We start from the raw sequence: 24389 nt of genomic DNA, 5'->3' as shown, positions 1-24389 counted from the left end.
AAGAAAAACAAAACTTGTTATCGGTGGATTTATAAATTTATTCTTCAGTATGTCAATGTTATTGAGAATTTGCTGATTTAGAATGTACACAAGTAAGATAAACTCTGCTAGTTGCTGTAACGGTGACCTCTGGCTATCTACAAATTGATAGTTCTTTGTGACTGCGGGGAAGTAATTTCCATCACAAGTGCAAAAGTTCATGACCTCTTGTGGAAAGGTTCTAAGTTGTTTTTTTGCTTGAAAAGGTGGTGTAACTAAAAGCTACAAACTGTAGTTTATTTCACATAGTAATGCAATATTAAATTGGATGAGATCAAGTTGCCAGATTATACAAATACAAACATATGTATGTGTATACAGATAGATTGAATTAATTAATTATAGATAGATAAATAGATAGATATAAACATGTTTAACATAATTCTGTAAATGTTGTAAAATACCTAAAAGTAACAAAGTTTCACATTTATAAATGCTAAAATTTGAAAAAAGATACATTTTTTAGTTGTTTAAGCAATAATAATTGCTTTGCAAATTAAATGAAACACTTAGAAGTGCTAATATTCATGAAAAAAAAAAAAAATTTAGTTATATTTACTTTCAGAAGCACGTTTTATTTAACAGTACAATTATGTGTAAAAATGTCTACTTTTTATATTTGTTACTTCCTCCACTTGAAAACCAGTGCAATTTCACATGTATTTAACATTCTAATTAAATCCTGCTAGACTCCTAAATATATCATATTATAATAAATTTACATTTATTCTGGAGTCAGGGTGAAATTGAATTTACATTATTTCTATGAGATTCTTAAACTATTAAATGTTTCATGTCTGCTTTTTAAGGAAAGTTGTCTAAAAAAATAAGTATGTCATGTATTGTAATACAAAAAGCAGAATTGTATATAAAGCTCAAGGCTGGAATTATGACATTCTACATATCTCTTAGAGCTATTCTAGAAATCATTATCTTGCCAATGCTTTATAGCTATATGGCTCTATTTTTGTGAAGTGTTTCTGTATTATCTACTTGTAAATGTGCTAACCACAAAGCAAAGCTGAACTTGCAATACTGTACACCAAATTCTTGGAGTGAATCAAGACATATTCATGCAATGCCTGTGTCTGCCTCTTTTCCTCTATTGACTTGAGGTTATTGATGTAGTGCAGAGTTTACTTGTGCCAAAACCCATTTGTACATTTAACTTTAGCTCAATAAGATCACAACTGATGGGTAGAAAATGGAAATTCATGAAACAATTAAGATTATTGTAGTCTTGTTGATCTAATAATCCAGAATTTGTTAAAAATTGGCAGCGCATTTTTTTGCATAATCTTTATTTATGAATGTCTAGAACCAATTTGAAAGGAAAACAGGATTACCTATTGAGCATTCAGAAGTCACCAAATGCAAAATAAAGGCAAACTCATTCGTATAATATCCTGTACAAAGTCCCATATTTCCTCTTTCTTTAATGCAAACAGGCCAAGAACAAGGTCTGAACTCTGTCCTGGAACATGAGGAGCCCGGAACAGTTCAAAACTGGAATAACCAAACAGAAGTAGTCAGTTGCAGAAAACCATAATAATCATTAGACAGTTCTGGGAGCAATACATGTTAGAAAACTGTAAACATTAATGAGCAATATAGCAAGGAAAGTGTAATCTAATTTAGGGCTAGATTAAGTGGAGCATTAGTTTGCGCTAGTGTCTACGTGATAAAATCGCTAGAACAATTTTTTTGTGCCCGGAGATTTGCTTTCTGATTTTTTTGTGCTTGCTGATTTGCTCTCATATTACGAAATAAAAGTAAAAAGTTTGGGCTCTCATGTTCGTAACGTTGTGGTAACAAATAGACTTGCAAATAGCAAAGAATTTGAGAGATTTACCTACAGTGTAGGTGGTGGACTGCAATCCTTTAATCGCACAGCACTGATATCCAGGGACCCTTGAAGACCCGTGGACATACAGGAGAACTGCAAGGGATGAGAGTACACTAACACAAGTGCCCTTTTAATACCTCATACCTTGAGGTTGAACAAGTGAGCGCGGATTTTTCCCACTGTTAAACTATATGCTTATTATCTGAACGTATTACATGAAGTGTGCCTTCTGGCGCTTGTCATGTTCCATACTTTTTCAGACTTTCAAGAGGAACCTCGCCCTGCAGGGGATCATCCTTTTTCTCACAGACAAGCAGCCTATCTTTCACAGCACACAGGAACTAGCATTGTCGATTCTAATGAACATTATATATCCATAGACTTACCACACTTGAATGAATGAGACTGTTTGCTGCATAACCTGCAAGTGTCTTGTGTATATATATATATGTATTCCAGGTAGTGGATGGGAATATATATTAAGACTAACAGCATACTCATACACTTCTAGCGCTGATTATTTTCTTTTTTTAATATATATATATATATATATATATATATATATATATATATATATATATATATCTAGTAAATAAATAAACTAGTAAATACCTTTCAAATTAACCTTACTCACAATGAATCGCATTAAAATACCACAATGAAATACCAGAATATGGACCGCTAACTTCACAGCCTTCAGATAAACAATATAGCAAGATACTTCACACAAATCTTACTGGGTTTCAATAGATTTAAGATAACTTTCAGACAAGTATAATTAAGTAACTTAGCCCACAAATGATTCTATATAATTTCAATTAAAAACACCAGAAATTATATATATTATTAATGTAAACAGTCAATTTATGTGACTAGCTAAGACTACAAAGGACTATGGATATAAGCTTAAAATACAAAGTGCCCTTTTAAAATTACCAGCTTCAATTACTGTAGAAACAATGAATGTGTTTGCTTTAAAATATTAAATTATAGTCACTGCCATACGTTACCACATAACCAAATCCTTATTCAGTTTCCAGAATTTCTTGTGGGTCATCTAAGAAGGATTTATCCACTATACTGCAAAGGTACAGGCCTCAAAGCTGTTATCTTCATTTATTCAAGAAAGTGTCCCAAAATGGCAGAGAATCTACTTGGCACAAAGCCTGTGTATTTTCCTCTCCAAAACTTATGCTTCTTTGAATCTGTCTTTCCCCTTTTCTACTGTGTGTGACAACCTTTATCAGGTAAACCACCTCCTTCTTCTCTTTAATCATTCCCACAAGATTTTGATAGGCCCTCGGATGCTTGTCTCTGATTCACTCTGTGATCTGAAGATCTCATTTGGCTGTCATACAAGTTTTAATCCACAACGAGGCAGCAGATAACCAGAAATGCAGTCTCAGTATCAATACTGCTACAGCTTAATATCTAACCTTTAAAATGTTTATTAAATATACTTTAATTTTCAGTATTAATAAACTTATCTGGACAGCATATATATCCCATTTAATATAATTGAAAATTTACAATTTGAGATCAAACATGAGTATATAATCAATTCGATGTTAAAATATGCTTATTGGAGTCTCATTCCTTTTCAATATAAATATAGCCCACATCTTTGTACATCTCTTGATAGTGTTATTTTGAGTGCATGAAAAACACAATTTATATATAACTTATGGGACAATTTACTGTTTTCTCCTTGGTCTGAAATGAAAGAAACAATGCTATTATTCTGAGACTCTATAACACATTTAAAATTCACCAATGCAGCCCTTCAATACAGCAGACATCTATCCAAAACGGTAAGTTTCAGATCTATACATATACACATATATACACATATACCCTCCATGTATGTATATATATATATATAAATATATATATATATATATATATATATATATATATATATATATATATATACATACAGTGGGGCAAAAAGTGTTTAGTCAGCCACCAATTGTGCAAGTTCTCCCACTTAAGAAGATGAGAGAGGCCTGTAATTTTCATCTTAGGTATACCTCAACAATGAGAGACAAAATGTGGAAACAAATCCAGACAATCACATTGTCTGATTTGGAAAGAATTTATTTGCATATTATGGTGGAAAATAAGTATTTGGTTACCTACAAACAAGCAAGATTTCTGGCTCTCATAGACCTGTATCTTCTTCTTTAAGAGGCTACTCGGTCCTCCACTCATTACTTGTATTAATGGCACCTGTTTGAACTTGTTATCAGTATAAAAGACACCTGTCCACAACCACAAACAGTCACACTCCAAACTCCACTATGGTGAAGACCAAAGAGCTGTCGAAGGACACCAGAAACAAAATTGTAGACTTGCACCAGGCTGGGAAGACTGACTCTGCAATAGGCAAACAGCTTGGTGTGAAGAAATCAACTGTGGGAGCAATAATTAGAAAATGGAAGACATACAAGACCATTGATAATCTCCCTCGATCTGGGGCTTCTTGCAAGATCTCACCCTGTGTGGTCAAAATGATTACAAGAACGGTGGACAAACATCCCAGAACCACATGGGGGATCTAGTGAATGACCTGCAAAGAGCTGGGACCAACGTAACAAAGGCTACCATCAGTAACACACTACGCCGCCATGGACTCAGATCTGCAGTGCCAGACGTGTCCCCCTGCTTAAGCCAGTACATGTCCGGGCCCATCTGAAGTATGCTAGAGAGCATTTGGATGATCCAGAAGCAGATTTGGAGAATGTCATATGGTCAGATGAAACCAAAGTAGAACTGTTTGGTAGAAACACAACTCATCGTGTTTGAAAAAGAGAGAATGCTGAGTTGCAACCAAAGAACACCATACCTACTGTGAAGCATGGGGGTGGCAACATCATGCTTTGGGGCTGTTTCTCTGCAAAGGGAATAGGATGACTAATCCGTGTACATGAAAGAATGAATGGGGCCATGTTTCATGAGATTTTGAGTGCAAACCTCCTTCCATCAGCAAGGGCATTGAAGATGAAACATGGCTGGGTCTTTCAGCATGACAATGATCCCAAACACACCGCCCGGGCAAACAAGGAATGGCTTCGTAAGAAGCATTTCAAGGTCTTGGAGTGGCCTAGCCAGTCTCCAGATCTTAACCCCATAGAAAACCTTTGAAGGGAGTTGAAAGTCTGTGTTGCCCAGTAACAGCCCAAAAACATCACTGCTCTAGAGGAGATCTGCATGCAGGAATGGGCCAACATACCAGCAACAGTGTGTGACAACCTTGAGAAGACTTACAGAAAATGTTTGACCTCTGTCATTGCCAACAAAGGATATATAACAAAGTATTGAGATGAACTTTTGATATTGACCAAATACTTATTTTCCACCATAATTTGCAAATAAATTCTTTACAAATCAGACAATGTGATTGTCTGGATTTGTTTCCACATTTTGTCTCTCATAGTTGAGGTATACCTATGATGAAAATTACAGGCCTCTCTTATCTTCTTAAGTGGGAGAACTTGCACAATTGGTGGCTGACTAAATACTTTTTTGCCCCACTGTATATATATATATATATATATATATATATACATGTTGTTAATATAATCTTATATGAAGATTAAGTCACAGCATTCCCATATGTCTGTAGGTAACTTGAGTTCAGATTCTTTGTGTATCTGAGGTTCAGGGGCAATTAACAGGCCTGTGATAATTACTATATTCTCAGAATTTCGGTTTGCTTATCTGACTTATGTAGAGAATCCTGTCTCTAACACCCCAGGATGCTCCCAGGCTCGGGTAATTATCAGGCCCAATGTTTATCCTTCATGTGGAGCTATAAGCTTCAAAGGCTAAATGTTTATTTTCTATCTTCACTAATTGAACCAAATGTTTTCCTTTTGTACCTAGCTTGTCTTAAGCAGCAAGGAGAGGGGCAGGGGTTGTAGTAAGGCCAATTCCATTTATATCAGTTAGATATTAGCCAACATTAAATATTAGATTCTGTGATACATTTGTAGTTTATTCAATGTCATTTCACAGGTACCCTGACTAATTCCCCCTTCCAATTTTAAATAGATGTAGGACACATGTATTTGAATTGGTTTAAAGTCAGTGGTACTTGGTGAGTGTATTGAAAGTATACATCATAGACAGTCTTCTATGAAGAGAGTCCGTTATTTTTTATCCTTATATTTTAGCTAGGCATCTTTAACTACAATATTTCTTTAGTGCATTTGGGGATATGACACTTCATTCTCCCTCTATGACTTGTAGTTGGGATCTAGGATGGCACGCTAGCAACTGATTAATATGGACCCATTTGTCCATAAAAGTATCATTTTTAGGGATCCTTATTTTATAGGCAACTGGAGATATTTTGTCAGTAATGACAAAAGGACCCTTCCATGATGGAAGAAATTTCTTCTCCTTAATCGGATCTCTTCCAAAATTATAAAGATAAACTTTATCATTTATTGCGGCAGTTGCGGACATTTCTATGTTCCTTTGAGCAAATGCAAAGGCATATTGCAGGTGCTTCCTTAAATTCTCCACATATTGATGTGTAATAGCAGCATTTATTAAGTTCTGGTCTGATGTACGGTACAATACAGGGAGTGCAGAATTATTAGGCAAATGAGTATTTTGACCACATCATCCTCTTTATGCATGTTGTCTTACTCCAAGCTGTATAGGCTCGAAAGCCTACTACCAATTAAGCATATTAGGTGATGTGCATCTCTGTAATGAGAAGGGGTGTGGTCTAATGACATCAACACCCTATATCAGGTGTGCATAATTATTAGGCAACTTCCTTTCCTTTGTCAAAATGGGTCAAAAGAAGGACTTGACAGGCTCAGAAAAGTAAAAAATAGTGAGAAATCTTGCAGAGGGATGCAGCACTCTTAAAATTGCAAAGCTTCTGAAGCGTGATCATCAAACAATCAAGCGTTTCATTCAAAATAGTGAACAGGGTCGCAAGACGTGTGTGGAAAAACCAAGGCGCAAAATAACTGCCCATGAACTGAGAAAAGTCAAGTGTGCAGCTGCCAAGATGCCACTTGCCACCAGTTTGGCCATATTTCAGAGCTGCAACATCACTGGAGTGCCCAAAAGCACAAGGTGTGCAATACTCAGAGACATGGCCAAGGTAAGAAAGGCTGAAAGACGACCACCACTGAACAAGACACACAAGCTGAAACGTCAAGACTGGGCCAAGAAATATCTCAAGACTGATTTTTCTAAGGTTTTATGGACTGATGACATGAGAGTGAGTCTTGATGGGCCAGATGGATGGGCCCGTGGCTGGATTGGTAAAGGGCAGAGAGCTCCAGTCCGACTCAGACGCCAGCAAGGTGGAGGTGGAGTACTGGTTTGGGCTGGTATCATCAAAGATGAGCTTGTGGGGTCTTTTCGGGTTGAGGATGGAGTCAAGCTCAATTCCCAGTCCTACTGCCAGTTTCTGGAAGACACCTTCTTCAAGCAGTGGTACAGGAAGAAGTCTGCATCCTTCAAGAAAAACATGATTTTCATGCAGGACAATGCTCCATCACACGCGTCCAAGTACTCCACAGCCTGGCTGGCAAGAAAGGGTATAAAAGAAGACAATCTAATGACATGTCCTGCTTGTTCACCTGATCTGAACCCCATTGAGAACCTGTGGTCCATCATCAAATGTGAGATTTACAAGGAGGGAAAACAGTACACCTCTCTGAACAGTGTCTGGGAGGCTGTGGTTGCTGCTGCACGCAATGTTGATGGTGAACAGATCAAAACTGACAGAATCCATGGATGGCAGGCTTTTGAGTGTCCTTGCAAAGAAAGGTGGCTATATTGGTCACTGATTTGTTTTTGTTTTGTTTTTGAATGTCAGAAATGTATATTTGTGAATGTTGAGATGTTATATTGGTTTCACTGGTAAAAATAAATAATTGAAATGGGTATATATTTGTTTTTTGTTAAGTTGCCTAATAATTATGCACAGTAATAGTCACCTGCACACACAGATATCCCCCTAAAATAGCTATAACTAAAAACAAACTAAAAACTACTTCCAAAACTATTCAGCTTTGATATTAATGAGTTTTTTGGGTTCATTGAGAACATGGTTGTTGTTCAATAATAAAATTAATCCTCAAAAATACAAATTGCCTAATAATTCTTCACTCCCTGTAGATGTTGAAGTAGAACCATTCTTATACCAGTCATCAATTCCAAAGGTGACATCTTAGTAGCACTACTTGGAGTTGCTCCTAATACCATTAGGACTAGAGGTAATTTTACATCCCAGTCTTTACCCATTTCATTCACAAAGTTTTTGAGGTTTTTCACAATGGACTGGTTGTAACGCTCTACGCCACCACTTGAGGCAGCTCTTTCTTTTGACCCCTAGTATTTTCCACATCTTGGTCATCACTTTGCTAGTGAAGTGGGTTCCCCGATCGGATTCGATTCTCTGGGGTAAACCAAATCTGGAAAACACGTGGTTAATGAGCAATGCTGCGCATGTTTCAGCACTATTGGTAGGTGAACAGGCATGTCACTGTCAACATGTATTTGTTACCTCTTGATGACCTTGTTACTGGACCAATAAAATCAATTTGTATATCTGACCATGGCATTAACAGCCCCCTTTTCTGCAATAGCGCTCTATGCATTGGTGTAGTGGGTTGGAACTGTGGACAGATTACACAACCTTGACAGTAGGTTTGAACATCCTTCAACATATGTGACCAGAAGGCATAGTCACACAATATTTCATATGTTAATTTGGCACCACGATGGCTAGATGTGGGAGCATCATGGACATGTTGAAGCATGAGACCTCTAAACTTTGTAGGTACCACCCATTGCTGGATACCAGTTTTGGAGGTTCTAACTAACAATCCATCCTGTAACTTGAATTGTGATCTGGATTTCATTAAGATCTTGCTTGCCATTACCGTCCTCTTTTGAGATGGGGTTGCTCTCAGGATCTTCTATGTTTATAGAAGATACTTACAATGGGTTATTCTTTTTGACTAGTGATTAGGTCCTCACTAGGAGAATCCTGACTCCTTTGTACCAGGTTAGGCTCAACTCTTCCCCATGATCCTTAGCAGTGCAGTTGTGGAGCTCAGCAAGCCAGCCTTGTAAGGAAAGAGTCCAAGCTGTTATGTGGCTATTCGACAAATTTTTCGGCATACATTTAAAAGTTGTTGGTTTTCGCTAGGAAATCAGCTACACCCAGTAGCAATTCAAACTGACTCCCAGCTGATGAGAGGCAAATACCTTGAAACAACTGTCCTGGGATGGTTCTGGTTAAGCTTAAAAGCTGTGTGTACAGCGATGCTATGACTTAAAGGGAATCTGCCTAAAAGCAGAGTGAAGCAAAAAGGTGGGACATTTTGAGCCTCATTTGCATAGCTTACCCAGAATCCTTTGTTGCATTGGAAATAATGCATCTGGAGATTTTCTGTAGGTAAAACACGTCTTCTGACTCTTCCGGATTTGTTAATGGGCTACAGAATGAGTTATTCTCTCTCTCTCTCTCTCTCTCTCTCTCTCTCTCTCTTTCTCTCTTTCTCTCTTTCTCTCTTTCTCTCTCTCTCTTTCTCTCTCTCTTTCTATCTCTCTTTCTCTCTCTCTTTCTCTCTCTCTTTCTCTCTTTCTTTCTCTTTCTTTCTCTCTTTCTTTCTCTCTTTCTCTTTCTTTCTCTCTTTTTCTCTCTCGTCATATGTGCAGCCATTATTCACCAGCTAGCTAGCTTCCAGTATTGAGTTGCTGTTCTTGAGCCTAGGTACACTTTTCAGCAAGCAATATCAAGAGAACCAAATAAACTACTGCTATCATTTTTATTATGCATTTGAAAGATAATGTTTAAACCATTTCTTTTTGAATGTAATTAAAATGCTGTTTTATTTTTTTCCTTTAATATAATGTTAATAATTGCTAAAGGTGGATTTTGAAAATATCAGAATATAGTGAAACTCAGAATATAGTGTAAATGTTACACTTGCTGAGCTCTTAAATCTTGAAAGTTCTTTTTTCATGCAAAAACACTTGTTGAAAATGTACAGTTTTAAAATCACGATCAAACATTTTGGAATTCAAGTCCTTTGAATATTAATGGCGCAAGACAAATATTGTTATTAGTCATTTTCAATTGCAGGACTTCAGCTAAAACATGCATTCATACTGAATCATGGGGAAACATTTAAAATCAACATACAATGACTGACAATGCCAAACATATAAATTAACTGTTGGAATTTTTAAAAGTTAAAGTAACAATGACCAATATCAGATTTTTGTGTGGCTTTACATGTATTTTAGTTTGTTTTTTTCTTCCCAATACTAAAAGGCTGCAGATACATTTTCCAGTATGACTTTGTAGCTCTATCTTATATTTTTGTTTATTTGTAATTTACTAGAAAATAGAAGCTGTTGGAGAGGCTTCAAGCTTTGTGGTAATCAACGCTGTGTTTCCAACAATAAAGTATGTAATGGTGAAGATAATTGTGGTGACAACACGGATGAACTAGACTGCAAAAGTAAGCACCTATTATTTCTGCTAAATGTTAAACTGTTTGCTCAGACAAATGCCAATGTTCTAGAATGTAATTGCTTGGAAAATGAGGATATGTCCAAGATCTGTAGTAAGGAGAAATAAAAGCAGAGAAAATATTGCAGGTACAATCAAGACAGTAAAACAAATGATTTGCAAAGAAGAACATTTATAAATATTTACAATGTGTTTTATTTTGATGTTAGACAATATAACCACTTGGAGGACATGTGAGGGGCACTGTGCTCTATAATAGAGGGAATTTATCTGGGAAATTTGAATTTTTATTTGCATATGCTTTATATAAAGCAGTAAAACTAAATTGTGTAGTGAAGCTTAGGAGATACAGTGATGAAATCTTGTTTTTTTTTTTTTCATGAATCACTATTAATCTTAAAGTTTACTATGCTGCAATATGTGTGCATTACATGTAGGGCAAACAGACTAAGGCAATTTAATGTCATTACCTGTATTTATATAACTGCCTATTCTACATTTTTTAAGTGCAGGTAACTATTTTACTGTTAAGTGAGTAAGTGCATCAGTAGCTACCTGGAAACCAAACACTCCAAACTGCAGTTGTAGAGAAATTAATAAATAAGTTGACTTGCAAATGTATTCATTAGCTCCACATCCCTCAGTCTCACAAACATTTGGGTCTAATACATTTCTATAGTAAAACAGTACATTGCTGGCAAGAATACTGGAGCAGCACCTGTTCAAATGTTAAGTCAATTTCTATTTCACAGAATAAAATTAAAGGGATACTAAACCCAATTTTTGTCTTTGATGATTCAGGTTTAGAGGCCTATTTATTAAAGGTCTGTCGGACCTGATCCGACAGTGCGGATCAGGTCCGACAGACCTCGCTGAATGCAGAGAGCAATACGCTCTCCGTATTCAGCATTGCACCAGCAGCTCAGAGCAGGCGGACAGGTTTATGGAACAACGGTCTTTAGAAACACGGGCCCTAAAGCTCCATTCAGAGCTTAATAAATGGGCCTCATAGCATTAAATTTTAAGCAACTTTCAAATTTACTCCTATTATACATTTTTCTTCATTCTCTTGCTATCTTTATTTGAAAAGCAGGAATCTAAGCCCATTTTTTGTTCAGAACCCTGGATAGTACTTGCTGGTTGGTGGCTACATTTAGCATTAGTCACACCTATCCTCAAAAAACCTTCTCTCGATCCAACCTCCTCATCCAACTACCGCCCTATTTCCCTACTACCTCTTGCCTCAAAGCTTCTTGAGAAGCTAGTATATTGACGTCTATCCCATTTCCTTACATTAAACTCCCACCTTAACCCACCGCAATCTGGATTTCGCCATCTTCACTCAACAGAGACAGCAATTGTTAAGGTTACCAACGACCTACTTACAGCAAAATCAAAAGGCTACTTCTCTCTACTTATCCTCCTTGATCTGTCTGCAGCCTTTGATACTGTCGACCACCCTCTTTTGCTCCATACCCTCCAATCCTTTGGCATCTGTGACACAGCTCTCTCTTGGTTCTCTTACTATCTGTCTAACCATAACTTTAGTGTAGCCTTCTTTGGGGCATCCTCTGCCCCGTTACCTCTTTCTGTTGGGGTACTGCAAGGCTCTGTCCTTGGTCCCCTTCTCTTCTCAATCTACATGTCCTCACTAGGTTCCTTAATAAAGTCCCACGGGATTTATTATCATTTGTATGCCGGTGATACCCAAATCTACCTCTCTGCACAAGAACTATCTCCTTCCTTGCTAACCCGTGTACCTAACTGTCTTTCTCATATATCATCTTGGATGTCCTCTCAATACCTCAAGCTAAATCTCTCCAAAACTGAGCTCCTTATTTTCCGCCTTTCTTCCAAAATCTCCAACCCCCATGTTTTTATAACTGTTAACATCATTACGCCAACTTCACATACCCGATGTCTTGGGGTCACACTTGACTCAGATCTTTCTTTCACTCCTAACATTCAGTCCTTGGCTAAAGCCTGCCACTTCCACCTTAAAAACATTGCTAGAATTAGACATTTCCTTACACAAGACACAATAAAGATTTTAATTCACTCTCTTTCATCCTTTCCCGCCTCGACTACTGCAACTCTTTCCTCTCTGGTCTCCCTAGCTGCCGCCTAGCTCCTTTACAATCCATAACAAATGCCTCTGCCAGGCTCATCTTCCTTGCACATCATTTTTCATCTGCTGCACCTCTCTGCCAATCCCTTCACTGGCTTCCTCTTGCCTCCAGGATTAAACACAAAATTCTCACTCTGACACACAAAGCCCTCAATTGCACTGCTCCCCCCTATATCTCAGACCTTGTCACCAGATACTCTCCCTCCTGTCCCTTTCACTCCACTCATGATCTCCTACTCTCCTCCTCTCTTGTTACCTCCTCACATTCCCGTCTACAAGATTTCTCAAGACTGGCTCCCATCTTATGGAACTCTCTGCCTTGCTCCACAAAAATCTCCCCTAGTTTTAAAAGCTTCAAGTTCTCCCTGAAGACTCTACTATTCAGGGACGCTTACAACCTACACTAACCTTCCTATCTCCACTGCTATCCCCTAAAACCCCATAGCATGTAAGCCTATGAGCCCAGCTGTTTGTACTTCACCTTCATAAGAGCCGACTACAACAGTGCAACTCTCGGCAGGACCCTCTCTCCCCATTTCATCCCTGTAATTGTTTTTTTATATTTCACCCATGTCCATAGTGCTGTGGAACCTTTTGGCGCTCTACAAATACCTGATAATAATAAATATTAATAAACCTAATGCCCAACCTAACTTTATTTTAAAATTACAATTTCCCTATCTAAAATTAAATTACCTTACCTGTCAAATTAAAAAAAACTAAGTTTAAACTAACAATTAAACTAATATAACTATTAAACTAAAATTAAACTAACTACTAATTAAAGAAAAATAAAATACACATTAATTAAATCATAATACTATTATAAAAATTATAAAGTATCTAACTACAAGAAATAAAAAAATACTAAATTACAAAAAATAACAAACACTAAATTACGAAAAATAACAAACAAAATTATCAAAAATAAAAGCCCACCCAAAATAAAAAACCCCTAGCCTACAATAAACTACAAGTAGCCCTTAAAAGGACATTTTGTAGGGCATTGCCCTAAGTTAAACAGCTCTTTTACCTGTAAACCCCCCCCCCCCCCCACAAAGATACAAAGACCTCGCCGCCTTGATGAAGACCTCTCGCCGCCTGGAGGTCCGGACTTCAGAAACTGTAAGTTAATCTTCTGGGGTTATTGTTAAGATTTTTTAAACTTTTTTTTTTTTTTTTAGTTTAGGGTTTGGGCTTTTCTTAAAATAGCTGAATGCCCTTTTCAGGTCAAGCAAAAGAGCTGAATGCCCTTTGAAGGGCAATGCCCATACAAATGCCATTTTCAGGGCAATGGGTAGCTTAGGTTTTTGTTAGAGTTAGGTTTATTATTTTGGGGGGTTGGTTGGGTGGTGGGTTTTACTGTTGGGGGGTCTTTGTGTTTTTTTTACAGGTAAAATAGCTGATTTCTTTGGGGCATCTTCTTTCTTCCTCACAACCTTAACATGTATATCACTAAAGTAGATATTGGGATATGCAGATATGTCTTCATACGGTTGTGCAATTGTTATGTAGAGAAATAAATGAATACATTAATAAATTAATACTTCTATAAAGTCAGAAATAAAATGTCCTAGGCCATAACATGTTTATACAATTGGTATTTAGTCACAGTTTTTATACATGTAAAAACTTTTGTAACCCGAATAATGCTTCAGAAGTAAAAGAACATTTTAATAAAAAAATAAAAAAATAGAATGTAAAGAACACCATTGCATATGCTAATTTATACCGGAACACATTAAGAGCCAGAATATGGGGCCTATTTAACAAAAGCCTGTCGGACCTAATCTCGCTGAATGCGGAGAGCAATACTCTCTCCATATTCAGCATTGCACCAGCAGCTTTTGTGAGTTGCTGGTGCAACGCAGCCCCCTGCAGATTTGCGGCCAATCGGCCACCAGCAGGGGGTGTCAATCAACCTGATTGTACTCGATCGGGTTGAATTGCATCAATGTCTGTCCGCCTGCTCAGAGCAGGCAGACATGTTATGGAGCAGCGGTCTTCCATCCGGAGCTTGATAAATGGGCCCCTATGAGTGGAGTGCTAACAGTTACACGCAAGGGATACGTTTTTTTTAATTCATATTACAAGTTGAAAATATATAAAAGATATGAGGTCTCAGGTGTAAGAAAAAAAAAGACAGGCAAAGGGCTTTAACATAGAGATACATACTGTATGTATTTATGTATTATGTGTGTGTGTGTATATATATCTGTACTTATATATGTATTTACATACATATAAAAACATAAATACATATGTAAGCACATATAGACATATACTGTATATATATATATATATATATATATATATATATATATATATATATATATGTGCATTGGAGCCTTTTGCAGTTAAATAGATGAAAACATGAAAACATGAAAAATCATTTATGCAATATTATTTTTTTTAATAAAGTGTTATACTGTGTATTTACTATTAATATTTCACATTCCAATGATCTGCACATAGCAGAATATGTTATTTTGTATTTATAAATAGATATTCCTATATATATCTGTATATATCTATACCTATATATAATTGGAAATCAGATTTATTGTCAAAATGTATAGACTTTCAGCTGTATGCAATGAACAAATCAAACAAAAGCAATTGAAATAGTTGAACACAATGAATGCTTCAAATGGTTTTCACAAATTCAACTAAAAATGCAACCTTTAATGAATTCTGCAGTCTAAAAATGATTTAACCCCTTTATGGCAAGCATTTTTAGTACTTAGTAGAGCACCCTTTTGCTGTTATGACCTGCTGCAAATGAGATGCATGGCTAGACACTAGCTTCTGGCAGTGTTACTGAGGAATATTAGCCCATTCCTCATGAGCAATGGCCTCCAGTTCAGTAATATTCTTGGTTTTGCGTGCAGCAACCGCCTTCTTCAAATCCCAACAGAGATTTTCTATGGGGTTCAAGTCAGGTGACTGTGATTGCCACTGTAAAATCTTCCAGGACTTCTTCTGCAACCAAGCCTTTGTGGAATTTGAGGTATGCTTGGGATCATTCCTCACAGACGGCATTATGTTTTCTCCTAGGATTTCCTGATACTTCAATGAATCCATCTTGCCTTCCATACCCTGCAGGTTTCCATTGCCAGAGGATGCAAAGCAGCCTCTAAGCATCACCAAGCCACCACCATACTTAACTGTAGGCAGTTCAGTGTATGCTTCATTCTTCTTCCTTCAGACATCTTGCTGATCCATAGGGTCAAAACGTTCCAGTTTTTTTTATAGCTCCACAGAACAGAATCACAAAATGTCTGTCTTTTAGTTATATGATTTTGAGCATATCCGATCCTCCTTTTCTTTTGCTTTTGGGTCAGTAGTGGTGTACGTCTTAGCGTTCTGGCAGGGAAACCTTCTGCGTTTAGTATGCGCCTTACTGTGCAAACTGAAATCTCAGTGCTTATTGCCACCAAGTCTTGTGCAGATCTTTTGAAGTCACTTGAGGGTTTTTCTCAACATGCCTTCTCAGAAATCTGGTTGCAGCCGTTGATAGCTTAAATTTTCTGCCCTGTCTACATAGTGTAACCACTGTTCTTTAACTTTGAACTTGTCAACTATGCTTCCAACAATGTCTCTAGGAACATTCAGTGCCTCCACTATCTTTTTGTATCCTTTTCCTTGTTTGTGAAGGGAGATGATCTCTTCTCATTACTTTTTGGACCATGCTTTTGACTTAGCCATATTTCTAACATACAGTAAACGTAACATTCAACAAACCCCTAGCCAGTTCACTTATTTCATGTGTTCTAGCTCAAGTACACCTGTTGCAACTAATAAAGCCCTTGATTAGTTGCATCAGGTGTGCTTGAGACAACATCTGTTTTGCATATTTGTGCTGTTGTGAGGGATTCTATTCAGGGGTTGAATAATTTTGAGACTGCAGAATTGATAAAAAGTTAAATTTTTAGTTGAATTTGGGGTAACCAAACAGTGTATTTATGAATAAATAGAATATATTAATCTATGTGAAGAACATTGGAATGTGTAATATTCATATTTTAATTCTCATGCTTTTTGCGTGCATTGGGTTAGCGCTCATGCAAGAGTTTACTTTCACTTTGTAATATGAGTGCTACCCGACGTGCACAAAAAACATACTTCTAGCGGAGTTAGCATGTGGGTGGGAGCATTAAATACCACTCCACTTGTAATCTGGCCTTAAATCATTCAAATATTTTACACCATCTGTCTTTGGATACATTCCTTTGAATAAATGTATTGGCATGTGACACAGTTTTCTTTTATACAGCCAATTCAAATGACATTGTATACACAATAATAAAAGTGTATCATCCTTTACAAACATTTCTACAGTATCAGCATGCGCCTCTACAGAATTCCATTGCACAGATGGGACTTGCATTACTAAATCAGCACAGTGCAACCAGATGATTGACTGTTCAGATGCTTCAGACGAGAAGAAATGCAGTAAGAATTTCACTTGAAAATCTTTTCATACAGTTTGTCTTTTCACATAATACTGTACATTTGATCATTCTATTGGATTTTTCTTACAAGGAGATATCTTTAATATATGTTATAAAAAATACATCTATGTTGGTGTACTGAGATATTGTTTTGGCTCCTGTTTGTTTGTGTGTTTGTTTTTTGCAACACAGGTGGGAAAGTGCTAAAATATATCATAATAAAGCAATAAAAAGATTGTATCATCACGGCTGCAATTCCACTAGGTTTAATTGTGTTATAGTTAGCACATTCATTTTTTATAGACAACACAAAATCAATTATAAAACTGACCCAACTGCAAGTATTCCCTATTGTATAGAACTAATCTGGCAATGAATGAGATCACAGGTGATAGACTGTATATCTTTTCTTTTTTTGGAGCATTTGCACAACAATGTCTCTTTTTTGTAAAATTATTTTTTCATGCATTTATATTATGCTATGCGATTATTTTAAAAGTGATTTTTTTTTTTAACCTAATACAAGTGTAGGAGTCCCTGATATTTCTTTTAGATCATATTTATAATTCTGGCTACATAATTCACTCAAATAGCAGCATTTGCAATGTTTTGCAATGCTAAATGTCTATTAGTCTGAAATAAAGGCCAATGTCATATAACAAAACAAATTTGCTCAAAACATATCCCTTAAACAATGAGGGCTTGGTTACGCTACACTCTAACTCCTCTCAACTTCTGCTGTTTGTGGGCGACAGGTAGCACGCATATTTCAAGTTGAAAGTAATTATTTTTTGCTTGCGAGCTACCCCAGAAAGATAAAAGTGGAAAATATCTAACAGCCAAACTTGCGTGCTAACCAAAATTGCCATAAGCCCCCTACTCTAATAACCCCTAAACCGCCACATAGCTAACTGCAAAGTAACCCACTACACTATTAAACCCTAAACTGCCACATAGCCCACCACAAAGTACCCCACTACACTATTAACCCTTAAACCAACACATAGCCCACCACAAAGTACCTGCTACTATATTAACCACTAAACCGCTACACCCTCACATTGTAAACTAAACCACTAACATCTAAACCCCATAACTTAATATCCCCTAAGTTACCCCAAAACGGACTAATCTTACTTGTAAAAATAAAAACTTAACAGTACCTTTTAAAAATAAGAAAAACCCTAAACTCACCTTAAAGTGCCATAAAACAGGTTGAGATCTCTGCATATCCTTAAAGGGCTTATTAAGTAAAGATAGTATTTTAAAATAATTTTCAAAAATAAGCAAAAATACTTAAAATAGCCATGCTGTCTGGACACTGTACTCCACTCCTCTTACCAGTGTTTAGACTCAGGCATTGTATTTCACCTGAGTTCACAGCTTCTAAGCATGCTCCAGCAGCTAATCCCTATTCATTTGTGCATTTTATCAAAACAACAATGGATATATCTACACACATAAAGGAATTGTGTGGGGGGAATTAGAGCTGTACAATTCAGAGACTTAAAAGAAAGGGTTAATGGCGAGGCACTGAAGTATAAATTTGCAGGTAAAGTAATTAATGTACATATTATTATATTTTGTCTCTATCTCAACTTTTTTATGTCAGTTTAAAACTAAATCTAAGGAAAGAAAATAATAATAGTAATACAAAAATGATTTAAATTTAAACTTGAAAATCCGCCAAAACGAATGCAAGGGAACCCCTATATAAAGGGGGCACCTTGCATTCAAAATTCAGTGTGCCAATGGTGACCGCATGAAGAGGACTTTGGGGATGGAAAATAAGAAGATGGATGAAGAGGGTCTCTGGGATAAAGATAAAAAGATTGCCACTGGGATGAAGATAAGAAGATCCCTGCTGGGATGAAGATGGGCCACTGCAGGGATGAAGATACCATCCCACATATTCATCATTGTTAGTACCATCTTTGGAGTTTAGTGTAAGGTTTATTTTTGCATTTATTTTTTTATTTATTTTTTTAGATTAGGGTTTTTGTTTGTTTTTAAATGGGCAGCAAAAGAGCTTAATTCTCTTGTAAGGTCAATGCCCACCCAGATGCCCTTGTCTGGGCAAGTAGTGTTTTAGATAGCCTTTTTCAGGGGGGTTGATTGTTGTTTAGTAGTCTTAAAAATTATAACTTTTGAATCATTTAATTTATTTTCTTCGAAGGATTCCTTAATCTGACTTTTATTAACCTAATAGAGTTTTAACCTTACATCTGATGAAAAGTCTGCAAGGCATTCCCTATCAATGTATTGCTGTCCTTTTTGCAAGATGATGATTAAATTAGCCTAACATGACAATCACAAACAATAGAATAGTTTTAAAATGTTTTGGGTATACACTGGGTGAATTTTAAATTATGCAAAGTAATCCATTATGTTAATCCAAATGATACCAAAATAAATTAGATTTAAGATATAGAAATAAATTGAAAAGTTAATTTTGATATTGTACCTTTAAAAAACAGTTGTCAATTGATGCCAGATTCAATGTCAGCTCTATAATTGGACCCAGAGAGCATATTGGTAGACCATATTCAGCATAATAGGGTTGTATAAAGGAATCATAGCAATCTGCATGTTCTCATGAATGGTTAACCTGCTGAACTAACTGATTAAGGTTGTGTTTATGCTGTAATGTGCAGAGCTGAGGGACTTCAATTTATTCTTGGTCCTGGACTGAGGCATAGATTGCATGTGATTAATACCCCAAGTGATACTGGGTTGCCCTTTGTATAGCAGCTCACTGAACATCCACAAAAAGCAAACAAACACACTCACATAACAGTTAAGAGAATAGTACAATTCACATATACAACCAACAGCAAAAGAACACAGTCAGAATAAAGAAAGCACCAATGAGAAAAATTACATTAGCCCAGCCATACACCGCAACCAATAAGGACAAGAATATCAAATTGCTACCAATCAGATTCCTGATTCTCATTACAGCCAATCACATTACCAGTAACGTTCAGCTAATCAATGCTCAGAAGAAGACACTGTGGTCCCTTGAGAGTTCCCTGGATTTTCCTCCGATTCTACAGCTGTACCGGCATTTGCAGATGCCTCCATCTTGCCTAGGAATCAGTGACGCCTTGTTCCTTACCACCAAGTTTTCATTTACTGCTGATTCCGATTGGCTATGTGCGATATCAATCAACGTCAAGAAGACGCCTCTTATATGTACTGATCTATTAACAGTTTCCTTACTGCAAGTCTTTGAAATAAAAGCTGAATATCTATAGTTCTTTACATAGCTCTATACATATGTATTTACAAATACACATGGACAATTAAAATATAAACTAAATATTAATTAAAAAAGTGACTATTGTTAAATTTTCTGGACTTCACGACACACCTACACACTGTCGCTGACACACTGATGTGTCGCGGCACACAGTTTGGAAAGCACAGGTTTAGATTTAAGTGGGTTACTTTTCGATGGGTGTGTGTGGTGGTTTAAGGGCTAATAGTATAGTGGGTTACTTTGCGATGGGATGGTTTAGAAGTTAATAGTTTAGTGGGTTACTTTGCAATGGGGATATGTCAATTTAAGAGTTAATATTGTAGTGGGTTACATTGTGATGGGGGTGTAGCAGTTTAGGGGTAAATAGAATAGTTTAGTGCAACTGTTTCCTCCAGCTGAGGGATACCATTTTCTTTCAACTTGTAATTCGAGTGGACATGACCACTCAACGCTACCCATAGAAAATATGGGGAGCGTAAATTTTCAGTAACAATAGCATTCCACTTGTAATCTGGCCCTTAGTGGGTGATATAGGTGGGACTTTGGGCAAATGCTGTTTAAATTGTTTTCATGTTGATTTCCAAAGAAAATCATCCAGTTAATCCCATAGCTTACTAGCGGCACTAATGTGTACTATGTGCAGGCAATCTGTGTGTTTGTGTGTGTGATGTGTGTCAGCTTGTGTGTGCATGTGTTACCCAAAACTGTATACCTTAGGCCCTGATCAAAACAGCCGCAATGTGGCGATATATTCAAAAGGGGTCCATTGCGGAATTGAGAGTAAAAGTAAAAAAAGGAAAATTAATTGCGCTATATTCTGACCAAATGTAGTTATTTTGACCAAATGTAGTTATTTTAAAATATGGGGATGTATGCCCTATTAAATATTAAATTTTATATTCTCATAAAGGTAAAATATATGCCAGTATATACCAGTGAATATGATGTGTATAAAGAAACTGTTCTACTAGCACACTTGTAGATTCCGTATTACACACATATGAACATATGCTAATAAATGTTATGATGAGCAAATGATAAAGTAATGATATCACAATAAAATGCCACAGTACCTTTTGATAATTGTCCCAAAAAAAAAGGTACTATCAGTGTCCCATATACTAGTTATTCATGTCGTCCGGGGTTCCGGTAGTCCCAAAGGTTTGGATGTAAGGGTTGAAAAGGTGCTTTAAAATGCAAGATGGAGTCAAACTGCCATAGTAGTGCTGCCTTGTTCCAGTTAGGTTTTCCACAGACCTTGACTCGGGTATAGTGACATAAAAACAAAAAGAGAGAAGAAAGGCGCACAAGGCAAGACTCAAGTGAAAGATTTATTGACAATTGCTACACACGCAAGTATAATTGCACTTACTAGAACAAAGTTAAAAATGAGCATATAGGTGGAGTGTACAGATCCTACAGCTCTTTGTCTCTCACGGCAATCGTAGCTGGTCTGCCTTTTATTGCTATAGTGGGCTGCTACAGGCAAAGTTTTCCGGATCCTCTGCCAGGCTGCCGGTTAGCTCGTGTGGAGAAGGATTTTTGCGAGTCACGAAAACGATCTCCAGATGGAATGCCCAACAGCCTAGCGTGTTTCCCCCGATCTGCGGTCGGGCTTCTTCAAGAGGCACAGTTTAAAAGACGGATATCCCCAGCATTGCACCATTTCTTTTTAACCCCTTAATGACAACTGACCTACCAGGTACGTCATGCATTAACAAGCAGTTAATGACAATAGACTTACCTGGTACATCAGTTGTCTAACAGAGTGCTGGAAGCGATCACAATCGCTTCCAGCAGCTCTGAGGGTATTGCAGTGATGCCTCCATATGGAGGCATCCTGCAATACCCCTTTACAAGCCTCCGATGCAGAGAGAGCCACTCTGTGGCCCTCTCTGCACCGGAGCGTCGTTGGTGGGTGGGAGCAAGGCAGGGAGGTGGGTGGGCGGCCTGCCAAGGGCCTGTGATTTGGAGGGGGCGGGATCGGAGGCCGGATCGGATGCAGCAGTGTCCGGGGGCGCGCACGGACGCGCGGGCGCATGCACGTGGGCGGCGGGCGGGCGCGTGCACGGGGCGGGAGCGGGTGGGAACTGCTACACTACAGAAAACATGTATTTCAAAATTGGGAGAAAAGGGGGGATTTTAATTCAATAAATGATCGAAGGGTTCTGGGGGGGGGGGAAGCTACACTACAGAAAATGGGAAAAAAGTCCAAAAAACAATAAAAGCATATTTTTTTTTAAGAAACTGGGTACTGGCAGACAGCTGCCAGTACCCAAGATGGTGCCCATTAATTTAGAGGGGGAGGGTTAGAGAACTGTTTGATGGGGGATCTGTGAGTTTGGGGGCTAAGGGGGGATTCTATACAGCAGCATATTCTATAAAAAAAAATAAAAAAAAAATATATACCTTTTTATCTTAGTACTGGCAGACTTTCTGCCAGTACTTAAGATGGCGGGAACAATTGTGGGGTGGGGGAGGGAATATAGCTGTTTGGGAGGGATCAGGGGGTCTGATGTTTCAGGTGGGAGGCTGATCTCTACACTAAAGCTAAAATTAACCCTGCAAGCTCCCTACAAGCTACCTAATTAACCCCTTTACTGCTAGCCATAATACAAGTGTGATGCGCAGCAGAATTTAGTGGCCTTCTAATTACCAAAAAGCAACGCCAAAGCCATATATGTCTGCTATTTCTGAACAAAGGGGATCCCAGAGAAGCATTTACAACCATTTGTGCCATAATTGCACAAACTGTTTGTAAATAATTTCAGTAAGAAACCAAAAATTTATTTGAACGTATTTGGCGGTGAAATGGTGGCATGAAATATACCAAAATGTGCCTTGATCAATACTTTGGGTTGTTTACTACACTACACTAAAGCTAAAATTACCCCAAAAAGCTCCCTACATGCTCCCTAATTAACCCCTTCACTGCTGGGCATAATACAAGTATGTGTGCAGTGGCATTTAGCGGCCTTCTAATTACCAAAAAGCAACGCCAAAGCCATATATGTCTGCTATTTCTGAACAAAGGGGATGCCAGAGAAGCATTTACAACCATTTTTGCCATAATTGCACAAGCTGTTTGTAAACAATTTCAGTGAGAAACCGAAAGTTTGTGAAAAAATTTGTGAAAAAGTGAACGATTTTTTGTATTTGATCGCATTTGGCGGTGAAATGGTGGCATGAAATATACCAAAATGGGCCTAGATCAATACTTTGGGATGTCTTCTAAAAAAAAATATATACATGTCAAGGGATATTCAGAGATTCCTGAAAGATATCAGTGTCCCAATGTAACTAGCAGTAATTTTGAAAAAAAAGTAGTTTGGAAATAGCAAAGTGTTACTTGTATTTATGGCCCTATATCTTGCAAAAAAAGTAAAGAACATGTAAACATTGGGTATTTCTAAACTCAGGACAAAATTTAGAAACTATTTAGCATGGGTGTTTTTTGGTGGTTGCAGATGTGTAACAGATTTTGGGGCTAAAAGTTAAAAAAAAGTGTTTTTTTTTCCATTTTTTCCTCATATTTTATATATTTTTTATAGTAAATTATAAGATATGATGAAAATAATGGTATCTTTAGAAAGTCCATTTAATGGCGAAAAAAACGGTATATAATATGTGTGGGTACAGTAAATGAATAAGAGGAAAATTACAGCTAAACACAAACACCGCAAAAATGTAAAAATAGCCTTTGTCACAAACGGACAGAAAATGGAAAAGTTGTTGGGGTTAAAGGAGTATTGACCAATCCCAGTGTGGCAGTATGCTAAAAGGTCAATCGTAATAGGGTGTGTGTGTTCGTGACTCCGTGTTGGAGTAAATAATTGACACATATTTCTACAATGCATCAAAAGGTTGTACGTATAACAAAATCTACAGTTTGTTTAAGAAACAATAAAGATAAACATTTCATCACTACGAATACTAATAGATACTTGCAATAAAAATAGATAAAACCTATGCATTCAATTTATACATTCAAATTTAAAAGTACATATATATAAAAGGGTTATATAAAGAAGAGAATAAAAACTACAACAATTTAAACAATAACATTGATTTTATAAAATAGAGCAAACTATGTATATATACTTTAAAAGCTATACTCATGTATATGGGTTGCTGTAATTATG

The 24389-nt window shown here is 37.0% G+C and overlaps 1 protein-coding gene across 1 annotated transcript in view; it reads left to right on the top strand.

Annotated features, from left to right (window-relative positions):
• Positions 1–24389, top strand: part of LRP1B (LDL receptor related protein 1B) — a 2715774-nt gene that overhangs the window by 2163014 nt on the left and 528371 nt on the right. The window contains exons 48-49 of the mRNA XM_053698264.1: positions 10273–10392; positions 16873–16986. Coding sequence (XP_053554239.1) covers positions 10273–10392; positions 16873–16986 — 234 coding nt within the window. The remainder of the gene's footprint in view (positions 1–10272; positions 10393–16872; positions 16987–24389) is intronic.

Source organism: Bombina bombina, chromosome 1, assembly GCF_027579735.1.
Source record: "Bombina bombina isolate aBomBom1 chromosome 1, aBomBom1.pri, whole genome shotgun sequence".
In the NCBI taxonomy this organism is placed as follows: Eukaryota; Metazoa; Chordata; class Amphibia; order Anura; family Bombinatoridae; genus Bombina; species Bombina bombina.
This window is presented reverse-complemented; position numbering and strand designations above follow the sequence as displayed.